Source organism: Myotis yumanensis, unplaced genomic scaffold, assembly GCF_028538775.1.
Source record: "Myotis yumanensis isolate MYYU_CA2020_CCGP unplaced genomic scaffold, mMyoYum1.0.hap1 SCAF_13, whole genome shotgun sequence".
Lineage (NCBI taxonomy): Eukaryota > Metazoa > Chordata > Mammalia > Chiroptera > Vespertilionidae > Myotis > Myotis yumanensis.
The window spans coordinates 22,160,723-22,182,114 of record NW_027223764.1 but is presented as its reverse complement, the minus strand read 5'-3'; the positions used below and the strand labels follow the sequence as shown (position 1 = coordinate 22,182,114).

The window sequence follows — 21,392 nt, the reverse complement described above, 5'->3', positions numbered from 1 at the left end:
CTAGAGAGCTGTTCCCAGCGAGCAGCCTCCGGCGCCGTCGCACCGGCCTTCCGCCCAGTAACACTTCTCCTGCCACTGGCTGATGCGTCGCTTGGAAGATCCTTTGCTCTTCGGGTCTAATAAGCCTTGTAAAAGGATTGCTCGTCCGGGACCAGGAGTGATCAGCCTCCTGGGGCGGGAAGAACTGTCCTTGCCTCCCAGTTTTCCCAGTGGGTACCAAGGTAACAAGTTTCTTGTTATCTGGCTTCGAAATTACAATAAGTAAAGAGCATTTTTGCTTGCAGCCAAGGTACATTTTTTTTTTTTTTCCAAAGGGGGAGAATGGGTTTCTGTAACAATGAGAGAAGGAAAGAGCGGGAGAGAAATATTTGAATACGAACACAGAAAGTTACAACCCTGGGAAGCCTTCTGGTAACTACGGAAATGAGCAGCTGGACTCCTCCGCCAAGGCCAATCTGTTGTTTCCAGTCAATGAAACAGAGTTAGAGGTTCCTTCCTAAACGGGCCGGCAAGTTTAGCCCCTCCCACGAGCCGGAGGGTCTGTTATATCTCTGTTCCTTGAGTACCTCTCTCACTGTGACCGACCACAGCAAGCAGAGGCGGAAAAAAAAAAAGAGCAAAGAGGAAGAACACAAAAGCTGCCAGTTATGGAAGATGTAAAGGGTAAGAGCAAAATTGATTTGATCCGAATCCTTAAGGACAAAAAAAAAAAAAGAGGAGAAAAACAAACAAACCCAAAGCCCAGACCAAAAGCAAGTACTTGAAAGAGCAAGAGGCACAGAGCCCTAAATGAACTTTCCCACCCTCTCCTCTGAGAGGAGGCAGAGAAAGAACTTTGGGAAACTTTAAGAAGCGAGCCCGGTGGTTGCAGTCAAGGGTGGCTCTTGAGGCAGCTGAAGGGGCTCATGAATATTCATTATTCATTTGTATTCAGATCTGGGTGGTTTTTTTTAGAGGTAAATGACTTCTTCCGTCCCCTTGCAGTTTAAGAGGCAGCTGCCTCATTTATAGTCCAGAGGCATCTTGCTTCGGTCGGGACCTCAGCGTATTTGCTTGAAGATGCTGGGCTCAGTTGCAGATTTGTTTTGTTCTCTAATTTCCTGCGTGCTTTCCTGTTGTGAAATTAGCAAAGGCTTCTCTGCAGGGAGTTAGAGAAGTTAATGTGGCTAGAAGCTGTCACAACAGGACCCCGGAGTAAGCTTTTTGCAAAAGACTGAAAGCTTGGAAGGAGTGTGGGAGTGTGTGTGTGTGTGTGTGTGTGTGTGTGTGTGTGTATGGGGGGAGGCAGTGCAGAGAGGGGATGGAGGGCTGAAGAACAGTTTTATCTTGAAAAAGCAAGGCGTATTTGACTGACTATATTTAGATTTTGTCTAAAAACTACAAGAGCAGCCGGCTTTGCACAAATGGTGTGCAGTCTCTTGTCTTTTACCTCTTTTGGGCATTTTCTGCCAGGACGGAAAGCTAGCTGCTTGCCAGTCCGTGGGAGCCAGGAGGAATCTCTGCAGACATGTGAGTGTGTAGGGTTGCAAACCTTCTTCATTATCTCTAGTTTCTAATAACTCCACGCGTTTTTATCTCATAGAATGCGGAGGAATGAAATGAGCAACAGATTTCTTAATAAGGTTAATAACGATAGCTGTTAACATTTACTAAGTCTGTGCTGGGAGCTGTGCTAAGCATGTTACATGTGTTACTTATGACTCACATCAATGTATGGAATGAGTGGTACGTTACCATCCCCATTTTATGGCTGATGGAGTTGAGGTAGTAGGAGAGGAGCTTGCCTTGGGATCTCACAGTAAATGGTGAGTGTGGATGCAGGCAATGGACACAGCATCCGTGGGCCTTTCTATTCCCTATGCTGTTGCTCTACTCCCACCGCTCTCGCTGTGCTACTGCCCGGACACTTGATTCCAGGTTTGCAAATCCTTGAAGCTACTGGGGCAATGCTACTGTGAAATTGCAAGGCTGAGGAGGAATTTGTGCTTTCCTGTCAAGTTCACATATTTTTTTTTCTCATTTGGTACTCATGGCCCTTCTCTGTGGTAGAGCCCAGTTATTGTCATATTGCCTTTCACAGAAAAGAGAGACCGAGGCCCGGATGGGTTAGGTGACAGGAATCATACAACTAGACTAGACCAGAAATCCCCTGCCTCTGGTTTCTAAGCTGCAGAGCAAGCCTTCTTCCCCACCCCCAGCCGCTTTCAGTTCCCCAAAAGACCTTGCTTGGTTCCTCCCTCCCAGACTGTTGCAAGGAGCTTATCTCGGCCTCTAAGGCCTGTCTGTCTCTCTTCTTCCCGTTTAGCGTGGAGCCATGCTGCCTGGGTTTGAACCCCAGCTCCATCATTTACTGACTGCGTGCCTCAGTTTCCTCATCTATAAAATGAAGATAATATAGTATCTACGTAATAGAGTTGTTGTAAGGACTAAATGAGGGATTCACACAAGGTTCTCAGAATAGGGCCTTATGCATATAAGTACATCCTCAATAAATGTTAGCTGTCGCAATCCCTCCTTCAAGCCTCGTCTTGGTTGTTAGACTTGGCTTTTTCTTGGATGTTTCTACAACACCTTACCACTCAATGCCTATGGTGGTTTGTCATACTTGTTTACAATCCTGCCCTCTGAATTGCCTTCCCTGTCCCCCAACTATAATTTTTTAATTTACCGTTGGATCTTCAGGGTCTGGAACAATGTTTAGCACACAATGGGCACTCAATAAATATTTATAAACTTAGTATTCTTTTAGTTGATGTTCATCCAAGAGTCAGGAGGCTGGTTTAAAAGGGGACCTTTGAGTTTGCTATAGAGCTCCCGCTGGTACATACAGTTCTTGTGCAATCTGTAAAGACGTCCCTCTAATCAGTGGTTCTCAACCTTCGGGCCCTTTAAATACAGTTCCTCATGTTGTGACCCAACCATAAAATTATTTTCGTTGCTACTTCATAACTGTAATGTTGCTACTGTTATGAATTGTAATGTAAATATCTGATATGCAGGATGGCCTTAGGCGACCCCTGTGAAAGGGTCGTTCGACCGCCAAAGGGGTCGTGACCCACAGGTTGAGAACCACTGCTAAGTGAATACACTGAAAAACAAAATGCATCCCTACCAGGTGGGTGATAGTCCAAGCTGATGCAGCCCCATGCCAGGGTGCCCAGTTTGGCCAGTCTAGCTCTGGCTGAACTGCAGTCCCCAATACCCCTCAGCCAGGGGACAACTGGAGATTTCAGATGCCTCATAGCACAACCTCAGTCTCTCTGAACAGAATATATGGTTCCAGAAATAATGTCTCCCCAGCCTCAGTCTTTTATAGCACAGTCTGAGACAATGGACTCTGGTATTAGAACAGCAGTTCTCAACCTGTGGGTCTCGACCCCTTTGGGGGTCAAACGACCCTTTCACAGGGGTCGCCTAAGACCATCGGAAAACACATATATAATTACATATTGTTTTTGTGATTAATCACTATGCTTTAATTATGTTCAATTTGTAACAGTGAAAATACGTCCTGCATATCAGATATTTACATTACGATTCATAACAGTAGCAAAATTACAGTTATGAAGTAGCAACGAAAATAATTTTATGGTTGGGGGTCACCACAACATGAGGAACTGTATTAAAGGGTCACGGCATTAGGAAGGTTGAGAACCACTGTATTAGAAGAAAACAAACACTATAAAGGTTGGCACTGGGTAAAATCATGAAGTACATTACAATTGCTTCTAGCACCCTCGCTTTCTTCTCCCTGGCATACCTTCAAACCAATTTGACAAATATTATTGTGTCTACCATTTGTAAGTCCCTGTGCCAGATGTGTGGGATATAAACAGTTTGCTTACAATCTAGTGGGAAAGACAGACATATATACAAACAACTCTAATTGAATCCAGACTTTATGAAGTGCTAGTAATAATAGCGGACATTGATTTAGTATTTACTATATGCCAGGCACTGTAATTATTTTATGCATTGTTTCATGTAATCTTCAGAATATACCTATGATTATAGGTTTCTGCATCTCACAGCTGTGAAGGGAAGTTATGTGGCCTAGGTCACACAGCTAATAATAGGCAGTGGGGGAATTTAGACCTATATTGTTAGGCTGCAAAGCCTGGGTTCCTAGTGCATTAAGTTCTCCTACCTCCCTAAGAGCTGTAATACAAGTCTAAAGAAAATGCCACCAGAAACACAATAGGGAGTGATGATTTCTGAGAAAACTTCTCAAAGGATGGGATACTTCAGTGGTTCTAGAGCAGTGGTTCTCAACCTTCCTAATGCCGCGACCCTTTAATACAGTTCCTCAGGTTGTGGTGACCCCCAACCATAAAATTATTTTCGTTGCTACTTCATAACTGTAATTTTGCTACTGTTATGAATCATAATGTAAATATCTGATATGCAGGATGTATTTTCATTGTTACAAATTGAACATAATTAAAGCATAGTGATTAATCACAAAACAATATGTAATTATATATGTGTTTTCCGATGGTCTTAGGTGACCCCTGTGAAAGGGTCGTTTGACCCCCAAAGGGGTCGCGACCCACAGGTTGAGAACCACTGCTCTAGAAAGCTGAGTAGAGTCTGGTGCCGCCAACAAGCCCCTTCCTAGTCCAAGCAATGCTTACAGATCTTTTCTCTCTCCTTTACTGAAACCACAGCCCAGATTTAAGACTAAAAAGCTCTTCCACCTTTTCCAAGTTCTGAGCAGGGAACCTATTTACATGTCTGGCCTGGAGATTTGAAGGCAGAAGTCCAAAGTGTAGTCCCAGCTATAAAGGGTTAGTGGATTATCAGACATGTAATCCACTAACCCTTTACAGAGCAATTAGCTGCTGCATATTAAATTATTTCCTTATCCTATCTTGCATGGTCATTAGACACATTCAGTAAACAGTTTTTAGAAATGCCAGTTGTGGGTCTTGCTTTTACTTGGCTACACTGCATTTTAAGAGTATCTTCTCAGGAGCAAGGGCAAAATTGAGGGCAGCCCTAGTGGTGAGAAATCATCATCTAGCCTTTGGCCCCTTGAGTGTGGCCACGAAGTTTCAATCGCACCCGCATGTGGTATTTTGTGGAAGAGCCACACTCAAGGGGCCGCAGTTTGCCGACCACTGATCTAGCCTCTTGATGGTTTGATGGAAGTGCCGAAAGGTAGAGGCACTCGCTTGGTCTTGGTCAATGTGTGTGAATGCTCTGAGGCAGTGTTTCTCAAACTTTAACACGTGTATCATTGGGAATCTTGTCAAAATGCAGATTCTGATCCAGTAGCTCTGGGGTGGGGCCGGAGATTCTGCATTCTAACAAACTCAAGTGATGGTCATGCTGTCTTTCCTTAGGCCACACTTTGACTAGCTATGTTATAGGGTCATTGCATGCCTTAACCTCAGGGCTTATTTTGGTACCAAATGACCAATCCCTCTCCTAGCCATCACTTGGAGTCTCTGATCAGCTATGTCCTTGCAGGATAATGGGAAGCCTAATTCATTCGTTTGTTCATTTGTTTGTTTGTTCAGTCAATATATGCCCAGAACAGGAAGTTGAGGCCCCTAATTTGCCATACGGGAAACAAGTCTGAATCTTTTTCGCACAAATTATTACACAAAGAAGGCCCTGTGTTGGTTTTCTCAAACATCTCCCCTCTTTGTCCAAGGCTCCGAGTTTCCTAAGCTGCTTTCATTCCCTCCTCCGACTTGAACAGCACTGGAGCAGTGCTGCCTCCAGAGCCCTTTGCTGGGTGCTTGGAGGGCCAGGGACCTGGGGCAGCAGGGACCCAGGGCTCCGAGACTGGGAGCAGCGTGGCTGGGCATTGTCTCCACGTTGCAGAAGTAAAGTGGGAAATGTCCCAGGTACAAAGGAGGGGAGAGAGGACTGAGGGAATTTCTTTAGGTTTGGAAAATTGAAGGAATTATGAGGAAAAAATAAGTTGGAGAAAAGAAGACAGGGGAGAATTTGCGTAGCATGTTTTCATCCTGCAGTTTTTGTGTTAGGATATAAAAATGACGTTGGAGACCCAGGAACAATGGCAGCACACACCCTACATACAGAGGTATTTCCTTTTGATTCATAGGAAGAATGTGGACAATTCCTTCATGTCTGAGAGGGTGTTGTTTCCTTTTGATTCATAGGAAGAATGTAGACAATTCCTTCATGTCTGTGAGGATGTAAGTAATATGGCACATGTCCATTAAAGAAAATATAAATTAGGGGAGAGAAGAAAAAAATCACTCGTGATAATACTTTGGTGTATTTCCTTGCAAGTCCTTTTACTATGCTGGGTTGTTCTCTCTTTCAGCATTTACTTGACTAAAACCTTGAAAATTTATGAGATGGCATTGTGATCATTAGGCTGCATATATGTACAATTGAAAAGCCTGGCTTTCAGTGTAACAGGGAAGCACAAGTCCTTTCCATCTTACAGCATAGTCTTTGTTAGCATAATTTTTATAGTTACAGCATTCATTTAATATCCCCCTGTTGCCCTAGCCAGTTGCTTAGTGGATAGAGCTTCAGCCTGCGGATTGAAGAGTCCTGGGTTCCATTTTGATGAAAGGCACGTACCTCGGTTGCAGGCTCCATCACAGCCCCAACCAGGGGCTGTGCTGGAGGCAACCAATCAATTTGTCTCTCTCACATCGATGTTTCTCTCTGTCTCTCCCCGCTCCCTACCATTCTGTCTAAGAAAAAAAAAAATCAATGGAAAAATATCCTCTGGTGAGGATTAACAAAAATAATAAAAAGAAAAGATTCCCCTGTTGTTGAACGTTTAGGTTGTTGCCTTTTCCAGTAAACATCTTTGTGCATGGCGTTGTTCCATATACAGGCTTGCATGCTGAGGACAGAGTCCCAAAAGTAGAATTACTGAATTAAAATTTGTAAATGTTTCTTAAAGTTCCTGATTACTATTGCCAAGTTACTACTATCCCTAAGAGTAGATCCTTCATGTTCCCATAAGCAGGACCTGTTTTGCTGAATTTCTGACAGTTTTGGAATTTTTGTTCTTGTTTTTTAAACAATCTTATCTACCTTGATGTTGTTTTATTTTGTATTTCTTTAATTACCAGTAAATTTGACATTTTCCACATAATGTGCTGCTTCTTTTATGTCACTTTATATCCCTTGCTTGTTTATTATTTATTTGGATTTTATGTTTTTAAATTAATTTATGTGAGCTCTTCATAAAATAAAGACATTCACGTTTTTTGGCCATAATTGCTTTTCTGAATCTTCTCTGAGTGTTTTTATACAGAAACATATAGTTAAGAATAGAGCCATTACATTTTTATATGTGGTGTTGTAGCTTTCAAAGTAGTTTAATATTGCATTTTTAAAAAATATGTTTTTATTGATTTCAGAGAGGAAGGGAGAGGGAGAGAGAGATAAAAACATCAATGAGAAGAGAGAATCATGGATCAGCTGCCTCTTGCAAGCCCTACACTGGGGACCTCCTGGTTCACAGGTCAACGCTCAACCACTGAGCCACATCGGCCAGGCTAATAGTGCATTTTTATTGTCTCTTTAATCCAGGATAATACTTCTTAAAGTTCCAAGTGATTGTTATTTTGTTTAAACCATTAATTTTAATTAATTTTATTTCATAATAGAGAATATAGCTTTATAATTTCCGAGGACAATTAGCTTTCAACCTGCATGTCTTTTTCTGTTCTCTATTCCTGATGTTTATACTCTTCACAATAGCATAACTCAGCATGGACTTCCTTTCATAAATTTTGCCTCGAATATGGTAAACCTGCTTGATTTCTAAATTCGGGACTTTTTAGGAGCAAGAAAGATTTCTCTTGTCATAACTTTGATCAATGTTTCTGCTTTGTTTTTCCTTTTTAGGAACCTATTATTTGGATTTCTTATCTTTAAAACTAACTATCTTTCTTTCTTCTTCCTTCCTCCCTCCCTCCCTCCCTCCCTCCTTCCCTCTCTCTCTTTCTTCTTCCTTCCTTCCTTCCTTCCTTCCTTCCTTCCTTCCTTCCTTCCTTCCTCCTTCCTTCTTTTCCTTCATTTACTTTTCTTTGTATTCTGAGAATATTTTCCCAAGATTGTACTCTACATCACTGATTCAGTTTTCCTTAATTATCTCCAATATAAACTTTCATTCAGTTACAATGTTTTTGGTTTCCATGAAATCTTTTAATCTTAGTTTGCTCTGTTCTCACAGCAGTATCCTCTTGTGTCTAACTAAAAAATAAACAAAGGAAGATTTCCCATTCTTTCCTACATCATATCTATTTTGGAGGAAAGCTTTTCCTCTTGTTCTTCCTACTCTATTGCAAAATTTATCTAATCTAACCCCTTATCCTGAAAAAAAAAAAAAGAAATTCCTTTTGTGTGTGTGCAAATGAACATATGAATTTTCATCTTATTCTAACAAGACTTAAGGAAGAATTTGGGGACATTCATTACTATCCAGTATTAGAGAGGGTTGGAATGCATCTTCTAACCTTGGCTCCCTCAGATTCTGTTTGCATCCTGGAAGAATGCAATCACCAAATGCTAGATTCCCCTTCTATGTGTGAGAAGATAGTCTTCTAGCCAAAAAAGCTCATTCAGATCCAAGAAAGAAAACGAAAGTCCTGTCACCATATAGCCATGTTTCAATGCTTCGGAGGACAGAGAGGCTAGGACTGTCAGAATTCTGTCAGTCTTGTTGTGCAGAGACATAAAGATGTTCAGGAAGGAACCTTCTCTGGGCCCATTTTCTTGCTTTTGCCCCTTTCCCACTGAGAGCCAAACTCTGTTGAACTGGGAAGTGAACTCCTGTTTCATTTAGTGCCTTGCCCAAGCAATGCCTTTTGTTGGAGATCACTTGTCAAGTCTCTTTATACTCATGGTGGACACATGGCTGCCAGTTCCACACAGAGGCAACCACCAACTGGACACATGGCTGCCAGTTCTACACAGATGCAACAACCAACACCCAAACAAACAAAACAAAGAAAGACAAAACAGCAAGCCCAGGGTTTCCCAAAGAGTTCCCGTCCTGCTCTGCTGCTCTTCTCCCATAGTGCACCTTTGTTGTTCCCAAGCTAATGGGTGCTGGAAGGGCCAACTAAGTCCTCTACTTGGTCCTGGTCATGCTGCTGTGTCTCAGAAGAGGCGATACTGGCCATTAATACCATTTCTTAATTCTAATGCATTTTATTTGGAGGGAAAAAAAACATTTCTTTTAAGATACAGATGTAAATTTTCACAAGAATGTGGGAGGGTGTGGCAAAGTATTTTCTTTTATGTTATCATTATACTCAGTGGTCCTAAGATTTGGTTTTATGAATCTGGTATTAGAGGGAATGAACCAAGTAGTTAATGAGCAATGGGGGGGGGGGGGGGGGGGGCGGGGAGACAAGTATTGGGCTCCTGCAATAGTCTAGTAGGTGAGAGATGATGGAGACCTGCACCTAAGGCATTAAATGGGGGACGGATGGGAGGGACTGGATTTAGACAATATTCCCGAGGTAGAGGGTTAGGTGGTATGTTGGGAGGGAAAGAGAGAAAGATGTCAAGACATTTTCAAGTTTAGATTTGGATGACTGGGTCAATAAATGTTTATATATAAGGCTGGGAATGGGGGAGGGGTGTAGATTTGGCAGGGGCGGAGGGAGATAAGTTCATCCTAGCACATGCTCAACCTGAATATTTATAAGAAGACATCAAGGTAGAGATACTCTGTTGGTTGCTAGAAATTTGGGTCTAGAGCTTGGAGAGGTCTGGTGGAAATTGAGAGATAATGGGAGCTGGAGTTGGAGCATGGAGTCAGTGGTTAAAAGTATGGGCATGGATAAGTCACCTGGGAAGTATAGAAAATGAAAACAAAGAGGATGAAGAATTGGACCTACGGAAATACCAATATTAATAAAAGGATGGGAAGAGAAAGAACTTCAGAAAAGAGATTCAGAAAGAGTGCTAGAAAGGTAGTTGCTCAAGAAAGCCAAGGAGAGAGTCTGAACCTTGTAGCCAAGGGAAAGGGTATTTTGAGAAAAGTATCAAGAAGTTCCAGAGTTGCTGAAACCGGTTTGGCTCAGTGGATAGAGCGTCTGCCTGCGGACTGAAGGGTCCCAGGTTCAATTCCGGTCGGGGGCATGTGCCTGGGTTGCGGGCGCATCCCCATGGGGGATGTGCAGGAGGCGGCTGATCGATGTTTCTAACTCTCTATCTCTCTCCCTTCCTCTCTGTAAAAAATCAATAAAATATATTAAAAAAAAAAAAAAAAAGAAGTTCCAGAGTTGTAGAATAGGCAAGACAGAAAATGAGAATTTTCTCCTCCTCTTTGAGCATACTTCCTCCTGCAGTCTACCCCTACCCCACAGTGTAATTAATGTGCTTGGGAATTGAGATGCATTTTATAATGTTTCTTACCCACAGTTTCTTTATCCCCCCACCCACAAAAGAACTCCCAAAAACTCTAAAGGTACATTTTAAAGTGGGATAAATACTGTATGGTGATTGTGTTTGAAAATTTGGAGCTTATAGTGTCCTTGGTGAAAACAGATTTATTTAGCCATATAAAGAGGTTAAAGAGCAGACGTTAAGAAAGTAGGAGCAGTGAGTTGGTGGAGGGAAGAAGAGAGCTGACTTGTGGGATGAGTCAGATCAAGGGAAGAATGTTAAGGCTAGAGTGAACTTGCTTATGTTTGATAGATAAGAGCCAGCAAAAAGGAGATGTACTCATCATTCAACAAATATTTGTTGAGCAAAGATTATGTGTCAAGCCCTTTTCTAGGCACTGAGTATACAGCAGGAAACAAAACAAAATCTGTAACCTCATAGGGCTTATATTCTAGGTCAGCCGTGGGCAAACTACGGCCCGCGGGCCGGATCCGGCCTGTTTGAAATGAATAAAACTAAAAAAAAAAAGACCGTACCCTTTTATGTAATGATGTTTACTTTGAATTTATATTAGTTCACACAAACACTCCATCCATGCTTTTGTTCTGGCCCTCCAGTCCAGTTTAAGAACCCATTGTGGCCCTCGAGTCAAAAAGTTTGCCCACCCCTGGTCTAGGTGGAAGGGATACAGACAATAAGCCAAAAAATAAAAGTAAAATGTATGGCATATTATGTGATGATAAGTACTAAGGAGAAAATTAAAGCAGGGAAGGGGGAATAAGAAATGTTGGGAGATTACAATTTTAGAAAGGATGGTAAAATAGAAGGTGATTTAAAAAAAATATTTTTATTGATTTCAGAGAGAAGGGAGAGGGAGAAAGAGATGGAAACATCAATGATGAGAGAGAATCATTGATTGGCTGCCTCCTGCACACCCTGTACTACATATCAAGCCCACAACCCGGGCAAGTGCCCTTGACCGGAATCAACCTAGGACCCTTCAGTCCGCAGGCCGACGCTCCATTCACTGAGCCAAACCCACTAGGGCTATAAGGTGATTTTGAAGGAAGACCTTAAAGAGGTGAAGATGTGACTGTCTCCAGGAAGTACATTCCAGGCAAGCAAGTCAAAAGTCCTGAAGAGAAATGAGATGTTTAAGAAATAGCAGGGAAGCCATGTTGCTGGGTTGGAGAGAGCAAGGAAGTGAGAGCTGAGAGATGGTTTTGGTCTAAACAGATCTTCTAGTGCCTTGCAGACCACTGGTTAGCCTTTGCATTTCTAGATGGTGGAATAGGAAACCACTGTGGGTTTTGAGCCCAGGAGTGATTTGATCCAATTTGCATTTTAATAGGAACATGCTGGCTGCATATAAAGGATAAACCGAAAGGGGGCAAGGGCAGAAGGGGAGAGACCAGTTGGGAGAGAACCTCAGTAATGCAGGTGAGAGATGATTGTAGCAGAAGCAGTGAGAAGTGATTGGATTTTGGATCTATTCTGAAGACAGAGCTGATGGTATTTTCTGATAGAATCTGGCTGGGACACAAAGGGAAAAGGAAACTGACTCCAAGGTTTGGGCCTTACAAGAAACTGAACAGTAGAGTTGCATTGAGCTGAGATGGAAAGACTGTAGGAGGAACAGGTTTGAATAGGAAGATTAGGATCTCAGTTTGGATGTTTTAAGTTTGAGATGCCTATTTGATAAGAAATGCCTATTTGACATGGAAATTTTGAATTGAGCAGATGAATATATAAGTCTGGAGTTAAATTTTGGTCATCAGGTGGTGCTTAAACTCAGTGAGGCTGGATTTCAATGTAATGAAACTGGATGAGATCACCAAAGGAATGAGTGTACATAGAAAAGAAGTTTCAAGTACTGAGCCTTGAAGTCTGAGGACAAGAGGAGCAACCATCCAAGACGACAGAGAGAAGGGGTTGGGGAGTTGGGCTGTGGGGTTGTAAACCAGGATAGTATGGTGTAAACTGGGAACCAACTAAAGAGAATTACATGAAGAGGAAGTGGTCAACTGAGTCTAATGCTACTCATGGGTCATATCAGGTGAAACTGCAAACTGACCAGCGAATTTAGCACAGTGGAGGTTGATGGTGATCTTGATAAGTGCACTTTTGGTGGCATGCTGGGAGCAAAATTCTCACTGGAGTTAATCCTATTGCTCCCCCCCCCTCCCCACTTTCCGTCCCCCTCCTGTCTCCCTGAACCAAGGAGAAATAAGTGACATCTGAAGAACATGATTTAGTGTGAGGGAGGCATGGTTCCTCAAAGGAAATTCAGAGTCGTAGTACCAGAAGGGGAAATGGATTCCTGGCAGACAATACAGCAATGTTCATGTCAGCTAGAAATAGCCTATTTCTGTCCTGTGTATCCTTTTTACAGCCTCTATCATAAGCTATCTGTGAAATGTTTTAGGAATGGAAACTTTTATGGGAAGGTGTGTAGCCTGCTGCTGAAAGACCATCTACATTGCAAACATTTTCTGCGAAAGAAAAGCAAGAGGCCCTAGGGCCAGGAAGTGCATCTTTCACAAATGTGTCTTTCCCAGTGAGCTCCATGTTTGAAGACAGCCCAAACTCCAGGCCCCAAACTTGCCTTATGGTTTCAGAGGGTATATCTGTTTGCAAAACCCAATGATTTGGAAGACTTTACACTTAAGGGAATCTAGAGTCGAGCAGGAGTAGGAAATCACTATTTAAAGGTGGTCCAGGTAGATCTGCATTGGGCATTTCAAAAAGACTCACTGAATGTTAATGCTGGAAGAAACTTGAGTCTTCTCAAATCTCTTCACTAAAATAAAATTAATTATGATTGCTATCTTTTAAAATTACGTAAATAATACAATTTTATTATAGAAAATTTAGAGTATATAAAGAGCAAATAAGAAAATAAAACTTCTCTGTAAGTTTATTATCATAACCCTTTGTCATAGAACTTCCCAGTTATTCTCTTATCCTCCTCTCTCCTACTTTTTATTATTTATTATTATTTATTTTCTAAAAATTTTGGGCTACGTTATGCATACTGATTGTAATCTTCTATTTTACTTTATAATTTGTCATGACAATCGGATGGCTTTAACCACATAATTTTTAATTGCTGCAGAGAGTATTGCATCATTTGAACATATACCAATATTTAACTATTTCCTTTTGTGGAACATATGGGAAATTTCCAAATATTTGACTGTTATAAATAACTGCTTGTGGATTGATATCAGTGCATGTCTTTGAAGATTTCTTTAGGACAAGTTCCTAAAAGTAGAATTTCCAAATTGCTCTCTAAATTACAGTAGGTATGTGAGCGACAGAAACACTGAAGTCTCGAGTTGGGAAGGAGTGTGCCCAACTTGCCCAGCCGGTCCGTGGCTGAGTGAGTTTTGGAGTACAACTCCTCTGCCTTTTAAAAGACCCTTTTTCTTGATAATGTGCTTCCTGTTTCATTTAACTCTCTTGCTATTGATGTCTCATAGGACTCCTTGGACCTTGATGACATATAATTTTTTCCTGCAAACTCTGTGGCTCCCACTCATGCTGGGCTGGTTCTGTAATTCATCCGTGGGCATAATTTGAACAATTAGAGATAGACATTTTTTTTTCATGAGAGAAGATGGTATTCCTCAGATACTTTTCCCCTTTTGGGCTATAAATGTTGCCAGTGTTAGCCAAGCGCTACCACCCCTTGGACATTCCCTCATACACTTGAAGCATTTCTGAGGTTTCCTTAACTTCTTTTTAACCTTTCTGGTTATGTATTTTCGCTCCAAAAACCCTACCTCACAGTAGTACTTCTCTATAGGAAGGCCATCTCTCAGTGGACTCCAGTGATTGACTCCCCATCATACCTTAGCTGTAGTTCACTTTGACTCACCCCAACCCATCCAACCAGGCTGTGTGAGGTGGTGGGGAATGAAGGAACTTTTCTCCACCCTTCTAGTTTCTTCTGGCTGGTCTTATAACTAAATCAACATGAGAGAGACTAACAAGAGAAAATAATTAAATTAAATTACATACAAACATTTGGGAACCCCACATACATGAGAGAACCAGAGACCCCACATACATGAGAGGTGCAGAAACAGAAAAGTAAAATGAGGTATATATGGCATTCTGAGCTAAGGATGAGACAAGGCATGTTAGGCTTCAGAGGGGAGGAAGATCATTCTCAGGATGATAAGAAGAGCAGATATTCAGTAATTATATGTTTGCCTTGCACTATAGGTAGGTCACAAGAAGTTATTTCTGGTAAATGACTCTTATTATGGGAAAGGCCCCTAATCTAAATTCTTTAAGGGAGAGGTAAAAGTTTCCCATGAGCCTATAGGGTCTTGACAGCCTTCAGCTCAAAATAATCCACATGCCAAAACAGCAGACCTTACCCAGCTGGTGTTGCTCAGTGGTTGAGCATCGACCTGTGAAGCAGGAGGTCACAGTTCGATTCCTGATCAGGGCATGTGCCCAGGTTGTGAGCTTGATCCCCATTGGAGGGGGTGCAGGAGGCAGTTGATCGATAATTCTCTCTTATTGATGTTTTTATCTCTCTCTCTCCCTCTTTCTTCCTCTCCAAAATCAATAAAAATATATTTAAAAACAAACAAAAAATCCTGGCTCATCTTAAGGAGGCCTTTGTTGTGGAAAAGATGGAGGAAATTAATATTCCCAAATTATTGGTGAGAGTGCAATGAGTGAACTTTCCTAGAGGGAAATTTGAATATTATTATTATTTAAAAAGTCCACATTCTGACCCAGCACATCTTTGAGAACCTAGGTAGAGCAGCCTGGATGCATGTATAGATGTACCCACAGGATATTTATTAGAGCATTTTTTGTAATAGTGAACAACTGGAAATAACCTAAAGCAATATATGTCCATACATGAAACAATGATCAAGTGATGTAAAAGAGTTTCCAATAACAAGAAAATAAGCATTGTTAAGAGAAAAACAAATTATGATGTTGAATAACCAAGACCCATTTTGTAAAAAAAAAGTTAATAAATGTAGATATTAAATATGCACAGGAGGAAGACTAGCAGGATATACAGTGAAATACTAAAAATACTTTATGGGTAATTAAATGAGAGTGCATTTTATTTTTCCTCTTTTAAAAAAATATATTTTATTGATCTTAGAGAGGAAGGGAAAGGGAGAGAGAGAAACATCAATGATGAGAGAGAATCATTGATCGGCTGCCTCCTGCACACCCCTTACTGGGGATCAAGCCCGCAGCCCAGGCATGTGCCTTTGGCTGGAATAGAACCTGGGACCCTTCAGTCTGCAGACCAACGCTCTACCCATTGAGCCAAACCAGCAAGGGCTATTTTTCCTCTTTCATGCTTTAATGTATTTTTCCAAATTTTTAATAGTGAGCATATAATAGTTTTGTAATCACACAAAAAAATTAGTTTTATATAGAAAACTTTGTCATGGAAATATTTTTAAAAATATGTTTTTTATTAATTTTAGAGAGAAAGAGGAAGCGAGAGGGAGAGAGAGAAACATCAATGTGAGAGAGAAGCATTGAGTGGTTGCCTCCTGTACGTACCCCGAATGCTCTCTCCCTCCCATATGCTCTGACCAGGAATCGAACTAGTGACCTTTGGATACATGGGAAGACCTCATCAACCAGGGCTGTCATGGAAATATTTTAATGTTAAATGGAAAGCACCTCCTTTCAACAATACTAATTGACTAGTAAAAAATTAAGCACGTTTAGAATAAATATGTGAAACACAGTAAATTACCTGTTAGCTTTATTTTAAACTTTCAAATAAAATTTGGGTGTTAATTCTCACAAATCTAAAAATATAAGATGTCTCCTTGCTTTCTGAGAGCCAATCCTGTAACAGAATATCTAAAAATGAGATATGAATAGCCTAGAAAAAAATTAATTCCTCACAAAAGGAAATACACCTGAATTTGAAATAATAAAAGTGGGTGAAAATAAGAATGAAACTGGAATGAGGAAATTATCTTGGATTAAAAAAAGAATGTGTTTACAACCCTGAAAACGATTAAACTCTTGGGATATCAACTTATTAAGATTGGCAGCGATTTTCCTCTGTCTGCTTTGTAAATGAAGTTTTCCATCAATGACAACAGCTCCATTAGGGGGCATGAAATCAAACAACAGTCTCAAAGCAGAACAGACCTTGATAATGACTTAGTTCAGTGGCTCCTGATTTTTTAAATTGATGGACTGGCAGAATCTTTTTTAAAAAAATACTAATATTAATTTTTACCAAAGTGATACATGCATATACAGGTCAGGGCAAAAGTCGGTTTATAGTTGTGAGTAAGCGAGTTTATTCTTATATTTATTAATTATTGTTTTATTTTCCATACAAACAACTGTAAACCTAATTTTGCTCTGTAATTAAAAGTCAAGTTGAATAAGTCATAATAAAGAACAGCCTTCACCTGTCCCATTACTTTCTACCTGTGTCTACCCTTAAGTCCTATTCTCTGGAGTAGCCACTTTTCATCTTTTTAGGATTTCTTCTGGTATTCGTGCTTACACTGCTAATTTAGATATTACTTGTTGCTTTCATATTGTTGTGCTGAGTACTTTGCTTTCTTACATTATTTCCCCAGGGGTTGCCCTCTCCATTCCATCTCTATATAGTGATATCACAATTTTCAGTTAAATCAATATCTAGGGTTTACCTTATCATGTCTAGGTAAGTATTGTTTGTACCTTAGATTTCCTTTCCTGTATGACTTTTTATTTTTACTGGCATTATTAATAAGGCCTCATTTCTTCATCTGCTTAGTTTTCCATGTTTCTATTAGTAATTATTTTTATAAATCCTTCAATATAATTTCTTGTATAGTCAGCAATCTTTTCTTTTTTTTTTTTTTAAATATATTTTATTGATTTTTCACAGAGAGGAAGGGAGAGGGATAGAGAGTTAGAAACATCTATGAGAGAAACATCGATCAGCCTCCGGCACACTCCCCACTGGGGGCGTGCCCGCAACCAAGGTACATGCCCTTGACCGGAATCGAACCTGGGACCCTTAAGTCCGCAGGCCGACGCTCTATCCACTGAGCCAAACCGGCCAGGGCAATCTTTTCTTTATTATCCTTCTTTTCTATTACTTTTTGTTTGTTTGTTAATCCTTTTGTTTTGTTTTGTTTGTTTGTTAATGGATATTTTTCTATTGATTTTTAGAGAGAGTGGAAGGAGGGGAAAGGGTGAGAGGCAGAGGGGGAAAAAGAGAGGGGTGGGGGAGAGAGAGAGAGAGAGAGAGAGAGAGAGAGAGAGAGAAACACTGATGTGAGAGAGACACATTGATTGGCTGCCTCCCACACAAACCCCAGCCAGGGCTGGAGATTGAACCTGCAACCCAGGTATGTACCCCTGACTGGGAATCGAACCCACAACCCTTCAGTGTGCTGGCCAACACCCTAACCATTGAGCAACACCGGGCAGTGCTTATCTTATTTTTTAAAACCTCCTTTCTAAATCTGTTGTCCTGTTCTGGCTGCTTTTCTGGTTTGTTGCATAGTTGTCTTCCCGAGCTTCCTTTATCTTTCTTCTGTGTTGATTCTCAGTTTGTATAACATCTCTTCCTCTTTCTAGGTTCACTACCTCATTTGGGTGGAACACATCCTGTAGTAACTTCCTGAGAAAAGGTGCACTAGAGTAAAAATGAAGAGGCCTTTATGTCTTTTAGAATTTTAAAGTCCAATGTTATTCTTGCTTTAATTACTTTTTTGTCATTTGTTTCTCCCACTGTAAATGTTTCTAGGAAGCATTTAGGATTTTTTCTTTATTCATTATGCACTAAAAATTAATGCTGATGTACTTTGGTGTGTGTTTATTTTCATCTGTTGTGTTGAGTATTCAGTTCCTTCCATCTGGCAACCTAGATCTTTCATTTCTGAGAAATTTTCTCATATGGTTTCTTTGATAATTTCCCCTCCCCGTTTTCTCTGTCTTCTCTTTCTGGAAGGCCTATTAGTCAGATGTTGTCCCTCTTGCATTAAAATTCTAATTAAAAATTGTTTTCTCTCTACTTTCTAGGAACCAACTCATTTGTTAAAATTTATTTCAGATATTATAGTTTAAATATCTAAACACTTGTTTTTATTTTCTGATGATCTCTTTAAACAAAACTGTAGATTCTCTTGGTCTCATAGATGCAATATTTTCTCATCTTTCTAAAAATAGTAATGGAAGTTTCCTCTGTTTTGTTGTTGTTGCTGTTGTTTTCCTCTCTGTCTTTCATGTGAAAGACTTTTTCACATATTATGATCTTCACACAATACTGCCAGGTCAGTATTATTATTTTCCTAATTTTAGAGTTAATGGATTTTAGAGGATATACCATGTTTTATTTTTCTTACATTTTCAGTGCCTGAAAATGTATCATGTACCAGCCAAATCCATAGTCCAGCTTCTTGACCAAGTTGGATTTTCTGTTGAGTCCTTAAAGTCTCTTACCCTCCTATACTTTACCTCCCCTAACTCTCAGAGACCAATGTCTTACTACATTAGATAGATCGGATCTTTTTAATGTTTAATTGAGTTATATCTCCTTCCCTACATCTTCCCTCTGCCATTAGCACTACTAGTTCTGCCCTCTGGGCCATAGAGATGGACCAAATCTAAATCCCCGCCATAAACTAGTCCCACAGACGCTCAAAAAGATATTGTCATGACTCTTCCATGTCTGCCATTCCCCAGCCTGAAGAGGCCTAGGTTCTCCTGCTGCAGTTTATTCTTTTGTCAGGCTCTACTTACTAGTATTTAACATTTTGGAATGCTTAGAATCAGCTCCTGGCTGTCAAGGTTTCACTTTATGTGTGGTGTCTATAACTTAATACAGAGACCAGATGTGCTCTGAAGACTGAGCCTGAATGGGATGCTGTCATTTTATTAATGTGTCCTGTGATTAGTTTAGTTTTAATCCAGGAAGTTTCATGAGCTCTAACATCTTTCCTAATAGGTAGTAGTTTTACTAAGTTTCTCACAAATTTTAATTTCCAGGACTGGGGCTACTTACTTCTACTTATTTCCTTTTTAATTAGGGTTACGGGTATGTTGTCTTTGTTGGTTACTACTTTTACTTAAAAAATATTTTTATTGATTTCAGAGAGAGGAAGGGAGAGAGAGATAAAAACATCAATGATGAGAGAGAATCATTGATCAACTGCCTCCTGCACGTCCCCCACTGAGGCTCGAGCTTGCAACCTGGGAATGTGCCTTGACCCTGGAATCTAACCATGACCTCCTGGTTCATAGGTTGATGGTCAACCACTAAGCAACACTGGTCGGCTACTTTTACTTTTAATCTCCTTTTCAAGACCAATTGCAGTTGTATAACCCCAGAAACAGGCATGGAGGTGATATTGAAAAATGGAATAATCTTGTTAATGTAATGTGCATTAAAAAAACCATATATAAATATTTGAAAAGAAAAACAATGTAAATGGGGTTTTCCAGGCACCATATTAAATACTTTGTATACATTACCTCATTTAACCTTTACAACAATCTTATGAGCAGGGAAACACTGATATTCCCATTAGAGGTGAGGAAGTGAGGCCAAGGCCATATAATTGGAGGGCAGACCTAGAAATGCCAGACTCAAGCTTATAGAAATGAAGCTCATGCATTACATTCTGTGGTAATTATAGCTGATAGTGTTGATTGTAATTATCTTATACAGTTGACTCTTGAGCAATACGGGGGGGAGGGGCACTGATTGCCCACGAAGTAAAAAATCCACGTGTAACTTTTGACTCCCTCAGAACTTAACTTGTCCCTCAATATCTGCAAGGGATTGGTTCCAGGACCCCCCTGTGGATATGAAAATCCAAGGATGCTCAAGTCCCTTATATGAAATGGCATAGAACAATGTATACATATGATCTACTATATGTGCTGCATCTTCCTCTTTTCTTTAACAGAGCATACCAGACATAAAAACTTTCACTTGCTAGGTCAAGGTGATGACACTGACATTCTGATTAAGTCTTATTCATATTTATATATCCAGTACCAAGCACACTCCAGGCAATCTGTGATCCATATCAGTACAAGTATGAATATATAATGAATACATAATGAATACATAATGAATGAATGAAACTATAAGACAACAATGACTATTAAAGTTTTTGTCTGTTAGCTTCTACACTAAATCCTCAATAGGCTGCCTTGTTTTCTGAGCTCATATGTCTGCTCTTTGTAATTTTTTCCTTCCCCACTGTCAGTGTTCTAAATGGAACATCTGTAGACATGAGATGTGCCTGAAGCTCTCTGCAGATGGGAGAGAGTAAAAGGGTAGATCATCGCAGCCAAAGGAAAGGAATAAACTCATATTTGATCCAGGCCATGGCTGTATTCAAAGGCTTTGATCTAAGGTGTGTGTCCAGCTGCAGGGGCATCTGGGGAGTACATTCTTGGTCTCTGACCAAATTATTGGACAGGGAGATTTGTCTGAATGAGCACCAGGAAGACACCGGAAACAGACCAGATCCTATGTGAAAGGAGTAGATTGAAACCAGTAGAGGGAGTCAGCCCCCTACCAATTTGCTCCACATTTTTCATCAGGCTCTAGTGCTAGGGTGGAAATGAATAGAGGACCAGGACCTGGGTAGCCAGACAGATTGTTACACACTCTGGGATGGATTTAGCTAAGGAGGTTTGCCCAGATCCTCCCAAAGCGTGGGTTAAATTCCTTCCAGGCCCAGCCAGAGTGGCTCAGTTGGTTAAACATCACCCATGAACTGAAGGGTTACAGGTTCCATTCCTGGTCGGGGCACATGCCTGGGTTTCGGGCTAGATCCCCAGTAGGGGGTGTAAAGGAATCAGCTGATCAATGTTTCACTCTCACATTGATGTTTCCCCTCTCTCTCCCTCTAAAATGAAAGTAAATCTTTAAAAAAAAATTCCTTCTAGAACACTTGCCCCCACATGGGAGCAATCCTGGGTTTTCTGATGCTCTCCTACGGGGATGAAGAGATCTAATATACCCCAGAAATTAAGTGAAGTTGTTACTTGTGAGACAGGGCAGGGCAAAGCTGGAC

The 21,392-nt window shown here is 40.6% G+C and overlaps 1 protein-coding gene across 3 annotated transcripts in view; it reads left to right on the top strand.

The window, feature by feature from the left end:
* The first annotated feature begins 300 nt into the window (after nt 1-300).
* Nucleotides 301-21,392, top strand: part of ENTPD1 (ectonucleoside triphosphate diphosphohydrolase 1) — an 83,788-nt gene continuing 62,696 nt past the window's right edge. For 2 of the 3 annotated variants that reach the window (XM_070432613.1, XM_070432611.1), the window contains exon 1: nt 301-663. Coding sequence is in view for 1 of the 3 variants with exons in the window: in XM_070432611.1 (XP_070288712.1) it covers nt 648-663 (16 nt within the window). In the remaining 2 variants the exon portion in view is untranslated. Of the gene's footprint in view, nt 1,510-21,392 lie in introns of all 3 variants that reach the window. The other variant, XM_070432612.1, reaches the window with a different exon arrangement.